Below are 12,695 nucleotides of genomic sequence, written 5' to 3'. Positions count from 1 at the left end.
CACCATATTGATGAAATTTCCACTTATCTATCTTGCTTTAGATAAGACTAACCAGTAGAAGAAATAGAGTTGAAATAAAATTACTCTTGCCTTGTGAGGCTAAACGCCTGTCCCCAGTATGTTTCCAGTTTATTTTCTAAACCATGAAGTTTTGGTAGCTTTCAGTGAATGTATGAACTCTCAGCTGCTTACCTAGACAATACTAACATGTTTAAAGATTGCTGAAAAAGTAGTTAGTTAGAACAGACATCACCTGAAACAATTATTTTTGTCAAACAAAACATGAACACAGGCAACATTAACAAAATGCACAAGCTTTTCTTCTTCGTCCATTCAGAATTTTTAATTTGGTTGATAAGTAGTGAAAAATAACTAAAATGTAGCCTTGAAGTATCATTAGCAGATTAAGGAATAAAGACCTGTTATTCCCTGCATTCATTTCATGCCATCTTTAATGAAAGAGCTTATGCAGATTCTTTCCACTACTAACATGAAGTCAGAAGCTTATGTTTCTTACATATCTAAACGGCTCCAACACCAGAGACATACAAAATGTTATACTGAATTTTAATTCTTGTAAAACATTATTACATCACCACACTGTTATAAATCTTTTCAATAACATTCATTACATAATTCAGTAAGGAGCACTGTCTACTACTAAGCACTGTCACATATTTCTGGCAGTATTGGGAACTGACTACAGCGTATTTCTTTTTTAAAACCAAGAGTTAACTTACATATTCTGAACTTGTAAATGATACACAAGAGATTGTACTTCTGTATAGGCTGCAGAGACACTCACTCATTTTTTCTGTATTGTATGTAAGAGTAAATTTTTTAAAACAATATGAAAGAAAATTAATAACTTAATTATCTAGCTAGGAGTCTAGTAGTTATTTTTAATCATATTAATCAAAAGATGACTGATAAAAACAAAGTTAATTATTGTGATGTGCACAATATCTAAAAGATAGGGACTTTCCACAGTACATTATATACTAAGTCAACATGTAATAGATTAAAAGCTGTAAAGCCAAAATCTTCATTTAAAAATTTAGTGTCTCTGACATCATCTTCCACCATTCCATCAACTCTTCTTTCTCCTCTTCTTTTCTTTCAGACAATGACTCCAGTTCAAAATCAACCTGAGTAATAGAAAGAATCAAAAACATTGGTAAGCATACATAGGGAGAGAGAGTGTGTAGGTTTATAAGAGCTGTTTATTGAAAGAAGGTATTTAACATGGACATGGACCTAGAGAAAGTACCTTCCATTTTAGACTAGATTTTTTTCCAAAGATTGATTTAATGTGCAATACTTGTACACCAGTACAATAAACGTATCTAAAAATGCACATAGCTATTGTAGCAAAATTTCCAAAAGAAGCTAGACTTCTTTCCAGTCCTTGACTTTATAAACCCTTCAAAAATATGGGCCTAGGTAATTAGGAATTGAATAACAGCCTAAATCTTTTAGTAGACATTAAAATGTATTATCAGTGTACTGCTATCTAACATCTAGAAATGCAGACCTCCGGCATATCAAAATATGCTTTCTATTTTATGCCGTCAGGAAAATTGAGGGAGCTTTTCTAACAGATAGCTCATTAGTAGAGATATGATGGGCTAGTATAACTCATCCTAGCATATGATATACACTAGAGAAAGCATCTCTTTTAATTTTTAAGTGTGAAATCCACACCTCTGTGCAGGATGAACTGAGGATACTTCTGAGCTCTTAAATACGGCCTAAGTCTTACTCATCAAATATATTGAGTATCTACATAGTACAGAGCTCCCTCACTATCCTTCTGCATAGAGCTAAACACAGTTTTTAACCTATCCAGGTAGTCCCTTGACAATTTAGATTAAAAACCTCAAGTCTCAATGAAACCTCAACATCTCTTAATTGCATGTCATACTACGTAGAGAGATTCTGTAATCTTCTATCTGATTTGCTGTAAATACATAAATAAAAGCAAGTACAATTGTCTCAATATTATCATTCTCTGTGTCATCACAAGACCAACAGCAGATGAAACATGAGTTTAAAATGAGACTACTCTTAGCCGTTTACACAACAAGTTCTAGAAGGGTAGATTTCCAGTCTGTTTTTCACAATGGCATATATTGGAATTAACCATGAGGAGCAGCGTACTTTCAGAATATACATGTACCATAAAGGAAAAAAATATGAGACTTTTTATTTTTATAAGAGAAGATCAACTAACACACACGTGAGCACTTACCACAACCGCAGGGCTAAAGGGAACAGCTACTTTCTTAGTTATTGCTAAGTAACCTGGTGCTGAAGCTGTAAGTTTGTAATTTCCAGGCACGAGCAGCCTCCAGTAATCACCATCCTTGGCTGTAGAGAAGGAGAAGAAATCAACTCCGAAGAAGTATGCATAGAACTAATTATGCAGCTAAAGAAAAGAGACTGTACGCCTTGTCAGCATCTTTCTTATTCCTGTCAGCCCTTTTCTTTTGTCTGTCTGAAAGGATTCTTCTGTAAGCGCTGTATAAACATAGCATCACAGATTTTCCTCTCTTCAGGTAACTAAAACTTAGATTTAAACTCTGAAGTTGTGCTATACCCCCTCCATGAAAGATTCTGCCTTTTGAGGTTGAAGGCTCTCTAGCACACAGGAAAAAAGGACAGTCTCTAGCCAAGGTACTAGCTAGCTCCTTTTAAGTGTTTGAATTTCTGTTTGCCATGCAACACCTTTGATGTCGCTCAGTATTCTGAAAATTCAAATGTAAATAAACTGTACTCTAATCAAGTTTAAATAAATAGCACCATCGTTCTCAAGTTATTTTGCAGAGAAAGCCTTAAATAATTATTTCATGAGATATTTCACATATATCACCCCTGAAGTATCAATATCTGCACATTCCAGTATCCAGGCGATGTCTGAGGCTTTTCCTTTCATTTAGCTAAAGAATAAATGAAAGCTTGATCCACTGAGGTCAAAGAAAGGCTCCTAGTTACTGAGTATTACTGCAGGGAATCTTTTTCTGTCACAGAATAAAGATGCATGACTCTATACTCTAGAAATTGCCTTCTACCATTTTCGCAGAGAATCAGATCCTGTGTGCACTATAAGCTGCCAATTGTCTAATTCTTCCAGGCTCATATTCTGAAGTTCTCTCTCTCCTCCTCATACACAGAATTTCAGAAGATTTTACAAGGTCTCTTCTAAAAGTCAGGCAGCAATGCCATTTCAAACTCTTGGCCATGCTATTACTGCTAGTTCCCTAAGTGTTTTTCAGCACTTTTGCAGCTACGCAGGGACATTAGAAATGTATAAGCCCAGAGGGAAGTATTTAAATAACTGCAACTCGCATGATCAGAAAATGTCAACAGTCAGTCCATTTCAGAAATTCCTGATTTAAAGAATTTTGGCTTCAAGCTAAGCTGTTCCCAGACCTTTTTCTTCTTAAAAAAGAAAAAAAAATACTGCTGTAGAGCTATGGTAATGATGATTCCATTAACTGGCACTAAAACAAAGCTGAATTTTAAGTCATGAACAAACAAACAGGAAAAAAAGCCAAAACAAATTTATCCTTCATTCTGAATGTGCTAAAAATTGAGTGCTTATTTTCTCAGTGTTTTGACGATACTTGACTTCCAGGCTTATACGCACACAGTGATGTGAGAGGATTCACGAGTAGATGCTTTTCTGTACCACAGAGGCATGAGGTGTAATATTGTATGTATCAATCTCCAATACCTCAAAATATCTCTTTGCATCACTTACTCCCTCTTCATAAACCCTGTCTCATTCCCAGCCTTTATGCTTTGTTCCCTTTTTATATACAGTGAAAGAAGATGGCTCATGTTATTACAGGCAATTCTCCTGCATCTCCTTGCAGGCGATGTGAGAATAAATACACACGGAAGGCAAATGGAGGGCCGATCAGTTCTGTATCACAGTATTCTCTGCCTCTGTAGCGCTACAGAGACGTATCAGTGAGAAAATGTCCACAATGTAAGGTCATGCACAAAGCATTGGCATTTTATTATTGTTTTTCTAATCAGTATCTTGTACAAATACAAAATTGCCATTCAAAAAGAGACCAAATAGGTCTACAGTGAGGACTTCAAGTTGGTACTGTGCAAAGTACCTTTAAATTCACCTCCAGAACAAGGTGCAGCAACAGTGAAGAGCTGACACACAACTTCCTATAAATACCAACATAATATTTTTAGAAGGGCAGTTCTAAAAGAGAGAAGTATGTCACATAATTGTAAATAGCAGGTAAAATTTATCTTCACAGAAGGCAATTAGGTAAACTGAAAATCTGTCAAGAATTTACATACAAAAGGTATGATCACCTCATAAGTAATATAAGAGATTTAGATGGCAATTTAGCTTTTATACTCAAAACAGCACTGCAAACAGGACATTAAATCCTGCTAGAGCTGCGAAACACTGCCTGCAGCCCAAATCAGAAGGCAAGCTAAGCATGAGTCAGCAACAGCCATCAGAAATGATCTACAACACATCCTGTCAAGTCCCAACAACCAGGTTTTAGCTCATTTCAAAGTAAAAGAGAAGAGTAAAATTCATGAAATCCTGAGGTAACAACCTTCTTGAGACACAACATGTTTGCCTAGCTTCAAATCTTGTTCACTTAAATAAGCTTCAGCTGATAAGATCTGCAACTGTCTGACTCTAGCACTTCTTGTTTTCTTGAAGTACAACACTCACCTGATGTAATGTCATGGCTTATTCCCTCCACAGAGATTGTAGCATTTGCTATCGGATTGCCCTGAAGATCTTTAACAAACCCCTTCACTCCTCGATGAATCTGAAAAATAAATAAAGTTATCAACACATGGGAAATCATCGAATAGTTCTTTAGAAAAGGTGGCTGTTTCAGTCAGCAAAGTATCTATGGATGTATCTAATGATGTATGGTATGGATCCCACAGTTTACATGCTGACAGCTATCAAGGATAACTGTTAAACATCATAATGGAATGAGCAGTGACTCAGTCAAAAGAACTCAGCTGTTGGCTATGCTAATTTCTTCACTCCATGCAAACATTTCTTGTAAATATGCAGCAAACCATGACAGCAATGAACACTCACTTGAAACTCTTTGATACTGGGAATTAATGAATGTTCTGAAAAGTTTTGAAAGGCAGTCTGAAAAACAACTTTTTTTAGTTTCTTCAACTAGTTGAAGAATTTAGGGCTAATAAAGGACGTAACTGCTTAGAGGTCAAACACGAACAAGGTTGAATTTAAGCACGTGGACTTCCACAGGCAATCCAGAACCCTGCGTGAGATGCCTAAGCCCTCTGTCTTGTGCATCCCTATCCAGGCCTTTGAGCTGGGACCATTTAGAGTCACAGCGCTCCCTACATGGCCTGTGAGACAGAGGCTGTGATGGGTCATGTCTAATTCCTTTTTGTCTCTCAGCAACACACTCTGGGCTGCAGAAGGACATGCATTGACCTCTTGGGATCACAAGCTTGAAAATCTCTCCACTGAGTTTCAAAGAAGCGAATGAGACTCCCTGCTTTCTTTAAATTCAAAGGAGGAATAGCAATTGGACTAACATTTAATGTGAACTATCAAAACACTTGGGGAGCAAGGATCAAATTTAGAATAACTTCCTGCTTTGCCACCAGTAAGTACCAGCTTTATCTAATCCTTTTCTGCCTAGCATACATAAAATTAGAGCCACGGTCTGACTACAGCGTGTGGGGAGACCAGTCCTGCTGGTGTTTCTTTTGCATGCCCTGAAAGCAGACTGATCTCCTCAGAGGAGATCACTTGAGGAAGAGCTACTTTCTGACAGAGGTAGGTATTGACCTCTCAGCAGTGGGGAGAACTGGGAAGTTTTGAACCTGTGCCAACACCCATCTTACTGGGGGCTTAGAAATTAAGCAGGTAAGTGTTGTGGTGTTAAGGCACCTCCCTGATTCTATGGCCTTTGAAAAGAAGACTTGGGGCCAGACTCTCTCCTCCGTGGTGCCCAGTGGCAGGACAAGAGGCAATGGGCAGAAACTGCAACACAGGAAGTTCCACCTGAACCTGAGGAAAAACTTCTTTCCTGTGAGGGTGACAGAGCACTGGCACAGGTTGCCCAGAGAGGTTGTAGAGTCTCCTTCCCTGGAGATATTCAAAACCCGCCTGGATGGGACCCTGTGCAATGTGCTCTAGGTGACCCTGCTTGAGCAGGGGGGTCGGACTAGATGATCTCCAGAGGTCCCTTCCAACCTCAACTGTTCTGTGATTTTGTGATTCTGTGACTTCAGGATCACAAATCTTATTTTGAGATTCCTGAGTTCATATACGTTCACTTTTAAGAACCTATATGATGTATTCAAGCTGCTATAATTTAGTTCACCAGATTCCTCTCATTTGCACAGTGGGACATGCCTGGCAGACATCAGCTCAGAAAAGCAGAAAGTACATATCTGCACTGTCCTCAACAACCACCAGAGAGCTGGACTGTAGAACTGGACCTCTTATTCTGTAAGAGGATAAAAAACACTGCCAGATAAACCATCTGAATTTCCAGGATAAAGCCAGCAGCTCCGCAGGAGCAAAGGAAGTTGGCAAATTAAGCTCTCACACATTAACAACTATGAAAATACAGTGACACCATACTTTTCAATGAGTTAGAGAAAATTAAGCTATGTGCAAAGGAGCTAATCAAGTGCTGGACAGCAGAGAGATAGACCCCATAATAAAGGGGTAAAAACCTACAGTGCAGATACAGCCTTTTCCTCAGCCCACATACAGCTTACTAACCAAACTGTGTAACCCACACATTTCAAATACTTTATCTGGCCAAGTAAAGCATTCCTGCATAAATAAATTCTTTAAGAAAGGCATCTATTACTTGATCAGCTTTTCTAACAAGGTATGTTTCTGATTTCACAGTCTCAGGTGTGCACTTGGTAACGACATGCTGACAAGTGCTCCTCTGACGTGAAAATGAACTGCCAGGTAGCTACAATCTAAACTAGTCGTCTAGGCTCCCTGTACATCCAGAGTGATTCATTCCACGTTTTGTAAACACATTCTCCTATCTGTAGAGGGCAATCCATCTCCTCTTACCATACACATCAGTGCCGGTGGGATGAATTCTGCTCTGGAGATGTGTATTTCTGTTCACTGAGGGAGCTGATGTAAATCATTTAAATTAAATATCTGTAACAGCCTAAGTAAAGTGAGATTAATCCATCTTCTCTTTTCTTTTCCCCTCTTCTTCCATATCTTTATAAAGATCACCTAGGATTCATCACCTCAGAGTTGTATAAGGATTATGGAGCAGCAACTGGATTAATAAGAGATTTTGAACTCGATGTTTACACAACACAATGTTTAGAAGTTGCACGTACAATAACTACAGTTTTGCCATCCTCTTTTTTTTTTGGTTACCTGCTCAATGTAATTGATAAGGGAGTTCTTGTTGTCTTCCCAGTAGCCCTTCAGAGTTTCTTCAGGAGGGAATTTTTCACAGCTAAGCTCCACTGTTATTTCAAAGCAGTTGCTGCTGAGGTAATTGAAATCCTGCATTCCTGCAATTGCAGAAAAGAGAGTTGGCGATATATTTTGCATTGTTCTAAGGAACATGGAGTAAAGAGGGTCACGTAAAATGCTAGCTGCGTTAAGGAAAATACAGCTATAAATACAAGTTAGCGCAGTTCTCTTTCATCAGCTTAGGTCTGAATACGGTAATGTTAAGTCAGAGCTACCAACAAGACAATTAACCCCCAAAAACACTTTCTCCCCAGGGAGAATTTAGAAAGGACTTCACTATAATATTGCACCTGGCCTACATATTCACATATATAGCAACCCAATGGAAGTCACTGAAGGATTTAGAAGGGCTTCAAACGTATTTAATTCATTCAGCCCTATGTTCCCTCATGCAAGCTACACGAGACCTGATGCAGTCGCTTTACCCAAGCACTGACCTTGTGCACAGCAATGTCCAGGGAGCTGATGTCATATCCAAAAAAGAATGCAGAGGGCAGTGAACAGATTGAGTCAGGTGGGATTTTGCCAACACATTAGGGCGAATAGTCCATCTCCTGCCATCCAGGCAACCAGCCTCCTAATTGCTGATAGGAACCAGGATTTTTCGTATTCCTACAGGATTGTTTTTATTTCTAAGCCTTTTTAGATGCCTGAAAAATCAGGATGCAGAGGGCAAAGGTGCTCCTGGGAAGGAAGGGTTTGATGTCCCACCAGGCAGAAAGTAAGATGGACCATTTGCCACTACACAGCAAGACAGCAGCAAAGTGATGAGTAAAATCTTGACAGCAGTGCTGACTGCCAGATATCTGTTCCAGACACTAGATAATGTTGTTTTTCTTGATTCTTGTCTTTCTTCTAAAACAATGAAAGAATCCATGAAGAACTGGGAGCCGAAGCGCATGATGTAATTTTACTGTAATGCCAACAACTCTTGATCATTGCTGCTCCAGTTCTCAGGAAGACAGTTTGGTCTCTCCCTCTCCACTACCTCCCCTGTCCCTCAAAGCAAGGTAACAGCAGAGATGCCCAGGTTTCTAAAGGACAGAATAAAGAAGGACTATAGTTTCCTTTTTCATGCACAATGGCCGTATCCTACAGTTTGTTTCCCAACTCTTGGGGGAACAGAGTTTCCCAAGGATTGTAAGTGTTGCTCCCGAAAAAGATTCAGCCTGCATCACTGACCGGCAGGTGATGATCTCTGGGATGCTGAAGGGGGTGAAGATAGCCTAGTTCTGAAGATCAGAAAGATTTAGTACCCTTCAGGTACAGCTGGGATTCATGCCCTTCATTGCTGATTATGAGTAGGATTTTTTTTCAGAACTGAGCAACACAATTGCACTGTTCCACAGTTCTGAAGGACTACAGTTTCTCCATGTTGATACTTATAAAAATAAGCTCAGAATTTGGGAGAAAAAAAAAATCTTCAACTTTAAAAAAGGAACTCCAACCTTCACAAAGCAAGTGAAGCCCAAAGGAGTCCCCTGGCATCTAAATTGCTTAGATTTTGAATTACAAGTTACAACACTAAGCTCATTCAACTTCTACATATATAGAGACAGTGAGCTCTAGCAGGACAGGATGAACTTGAGCCTTGTGGGCAATGAGGAGAGCACAAGCCTCCTACATGGCTTGTATAAAATCCTAACAAAAGTCCTTAACATTAATTCTAAAACTGGCAACTTCAAATGTAATTCAAGCTAGGAATGAACTAACTGAGTGCCAAGACTGATTTACAGTCTAGATCTACAGCATCTGAAACTAAAAAGACACTTAAACAACAGCCTAGTTACACAGCAATGTAAGCTGCTTTCCAATGCTATTTTTGTAATGACATATGAATCTGATTAGACTCCGGTGACTCTGTGACGACAGGACAAGCAGAATAGGCATGTAGCTAGTTAGTAATTAATTACTATCTACTATTCTCATTTGTATTTCCAAATAGATACTCCACACAAAAGGTACGTTAGAAGAATATTACTGGTATCGAAAAGTCATGCATTCAACTGCTAAGGAAACGCGAGAACTAGAGCTGTCTGTGCAAACTCAGTTTGGCTTTCTTGCGCGTAAGTGAGGTCATTAATTATATGCTGATAGGGAGAAGACCTGTGTTTAAAATAGCACTGATTCAGTATACAGGCTCATTTGTTCCCAGGCTCCGGTGGCTGAAAGGGCCTTTCCTGAACACAGAAGAACCTCTTCACCTTTGCTTGCTCCTCTCTGAAAAACCTACAAGCATCAACTAATTACAGATGACAGCTAATACAAAAAAAGTGTAACAGGCGTCATGGCGTCATGATTTAGCACAAATATCCCATGGGAGAGCTGAATGCCACTCTCTGTGTTTCTTTTTCATAGAATAAAGTAACTAGTGAGTAGATGATGATGAGAAAATCTCCTTCCAGAAAGGTGAATTAATAGATAGGAGCAGGTATCAAATATTCCCTATACGTCCTCTCTCTCTCTACCTCAAAACCTGAAAGCACGAATGGAGAATTGCCACCTTGACTAGGGCTAGAGGTATAAGATGAGGAAATCCTGAGACTTTACAAGCAGCATAGGGACAGAACACGAATTCAATGGAAAATACATCTTTAATTCTAGTTTGAGACGAGAGCTGCTACCAGACATTTCTGCCACCAGACATTCAGTCTTCCTACTGTAAACATCACGCACTTCAGAAAACCACATGCAGAAGCAACCTATATTCATATGAGAGAGCCACCAGCATATGATCCCTGCATACTAACTTCATCAATATCCCTTCATAACAATGAAGACTGCTACCAGCCCATCATGTACTGCTGTCTCTAACAGAAGGCGTAAGTCCCTATGGGCAAATGATGGGGGCAAAGAAATTTGTAGGATGAAGCACAACTGGGAGCACATAAGTGCTAGAGAGCGACAGCAACTCTAATAATTTATTAGAAAGAAAAAACAGCCCCTCATAGTTCATAGCACTGGGTCTGATGAGGCACTGTCAAAAGAGGGAGTCCAGAAGACCTCACTTAGCTCAGCTGTCTCTCACTCTTTCCTTCTCCCTTCCATTGCCTCTGCTCTCCTCAGCGCTCTGCACTCCTTTCTACACCAAATACAGTTTCAGTACCCACCCTACCTGTTTCCTATTTCAGCACCCAGTCACAAACCTCCAGTTCTTCTCCTTTCTCTATAAAGTTGAGGCAAGCCCCTTCTATTTTGCCTCCACTCAGTCCAGGGAGATCACACAGGGGAGGCAAGTCTAACTTGTGGACCACATGCCCTACTAGGACCCAGAACAGCCTACAGCAACCCAAAGGTGCAAAGGCAGAGAAGATCCATCTTAGCTCAGAACCAGACCAGACACTGTGTAGACAAGGTCTTCAGGGAGTTTTCCTTGTAAACTCTGGTACAATGACATACTTCTCCAAAATCAATACAAACTGCTTTTCAACAGCTTACACTACTGCTAACTTTGAGTGTGTTACCATTTAGATAGCAGGTCACCGATACAAAAGGTCACTTAATAGCCACATCTCACTTTCCTGACACAAAGCACAGGGCAAAAAGATTTTTTGAAACAAAATCTTCCAAGAAAAATTTAACTGGAACTAAATAATGTGTAGTCATTTCCCTTAGCACTAGTCATGGGAACAACAGAACTGTCTTTGCTGAATTATTTTTGCTTTTTTAAGTCATACCATGGCAAATATTAGCATGGAGGTTTTTGTTCAGCAGCTACAGCTTGCCAGCTGATTTTTACATTTGAAAGAACAGAATCATGCTGTATGGCCCTAAGCCTACTGTCATCTCACTATTTTTTATTAGGTCCACTATACTAGGATCACAGATCCTAGCTAGAAGGATTCCTTTCTACTAACCTACTTCCTTTCCAATTTGTACATTGTACAAACACATGGGAAAAAGAAGCGGCTCACTTTGGGAACTCACAGTCTAACTTAAAATAAGATGCAAAAAGCAGGAAATAATTCACTCTTTCTAAGAAATTTTCCAATGGAAAATGTGCCATTGGCATGTGCAGCCTAGTCACAATCAAAGATGCCGTCAGAACAATGGAAATACTGATTTTGACAGAATTTCCTGAGGAAATAAAACAAAAAAATCATATCTGTGTTTCTACAGTTAACATTTAACATTTTATTAAGATAATTTTTGGACTGAAATGAAACTAATTTTAACTATTAAAGCTTTCAATATTATATTTATATTCACTTTTTTTTTCCGAATCATGCAAACCTGTTTTTTCAAGGGTGTTTTAATGATTCCAAATTGAAGTCTGTTGAAAGCTTCACAAAAAAGGAAATTTTTGCTTTTCAGTCATATTCAGAAATGTTGAAATTTTACCTTACACCCAGTTCAGTAGTACCACAGCAGAGGAAATGCACTGCCTCCGTGAAGACTGGGGATAACACCTATATAAATAAGCAGATAACTGCTGCCTGTGTAAGCACTACCATTAGTTGTTCTGTTCCTAAGCTCTTAGCATTGGCTTAATTATATTCCTCTCAAAGGTGTTGGAAAACCCCCTATACTGTAATAGGAGCCGAGTTAGGCTATCATTTAGGCTAAGACTTTGGGAGATTCCTACTCATTATGTGCACAGACAAAGATGTAAAATTCATTCAGAAACTGTTACGTGGGTATTAAGATGAAAGCAAACAATGATATTGGTATGCATCAGGCACTAATTAAGCCAGGAAGTATAAAGATGTAAGTATCTTCATGGTTGGATTTTGTTCCCATTGAAATCAAAGGCTGAGCTCCCATTGTCTACAACGTTGCTGAACCAGGCCCCTCACCATCTTTCAGGGTTGGATGCTTTCATTATTGGGGTTATAATGAACAGTTAGTAGCCTGCTATCTCTTATTAGTTTTTTTAAAATGAGATTTTTTATTTCATTTTTTACTTAAGCTGTCATCACGTTAGCATAGCAATCACTTGCCCACTGTTAAACCCGTTTGTAATAACCTGAACTCTCAATGGAGAAACATTATAGAAAAGGCGCTAAAAGAGGCATATTTTAAACTGGCTTCATGACCACCTTTATGGGATTTTACTCATGTACTGTGGCGAGTCATCAGTCTTTGATCTAGCCTTAAACACACCAAAAATTGTGGATAACCTTGTGACTTAACAATCTGTAATTACATCAGTGAAAACTCAAGCTTAAAGCAATCAGCAAAGACA

At 39.0% G+C, this 12,695-nt stretch overlaps 1 protein-coding gene across 2 annotated transcripts in view; it reads right to left on the bottom strand.

Moving 5' to 3' along the window:
* Window positions 1-434: 434 nt before the first annotated feature.
* The window catches only part of CPE (carboxypeptidase E), a 54,456-nt gene continuing 42,195 nt past the window's right edge, over window positions 435-12,695 (bottom strand). For both annotated transcript variants that reach the window (XM_068942421.1, XM_009677179.2), the window contains exons 6-9: window positions 7,409-7,548; window positions 4,718-4,817; window positions 2,252-2,370; window positions 435-1,148 (exon numbers count right to left, since the gene is read on the bottom strand). In XM_068942421.1, the coding sequence (XP_068798522.1) occupies window positions 1,050-1,148; window positions 2,252-2,370; window positions 4,718-4,817; window positions 7,409-7,548 (458 nt within the window). In that variant the 3' untranslated portion in view covers window positions 435-1,049. The remainder of the gene's footprint in view (window positions 1,149-2,251; window positions 2,371-4,717; window positions 4,818-7,408; window positions 7,549-12,695) is intronic.

Source organism: Struthio camelus, chromosome 4 (genome assembly GCF_040807025.1).
Source record: "Struthio camelus isolate bStrCam1 chromosome 4, bStrCam1.hap1, whole genome shotgun sequence".
Classification (NCBI taxonomy): domain Eukaryota; kingdom Metazoa; phylum Chordata; class Aves; order Struthioniformes; family Struthionidae; genus Struthio; species Struthio camelus.
The sequence above is the reverse complement of the archived record's forward strand: the minus strand, read 5'-3'. Positions and strand labels throughout refer to the sequence as shown.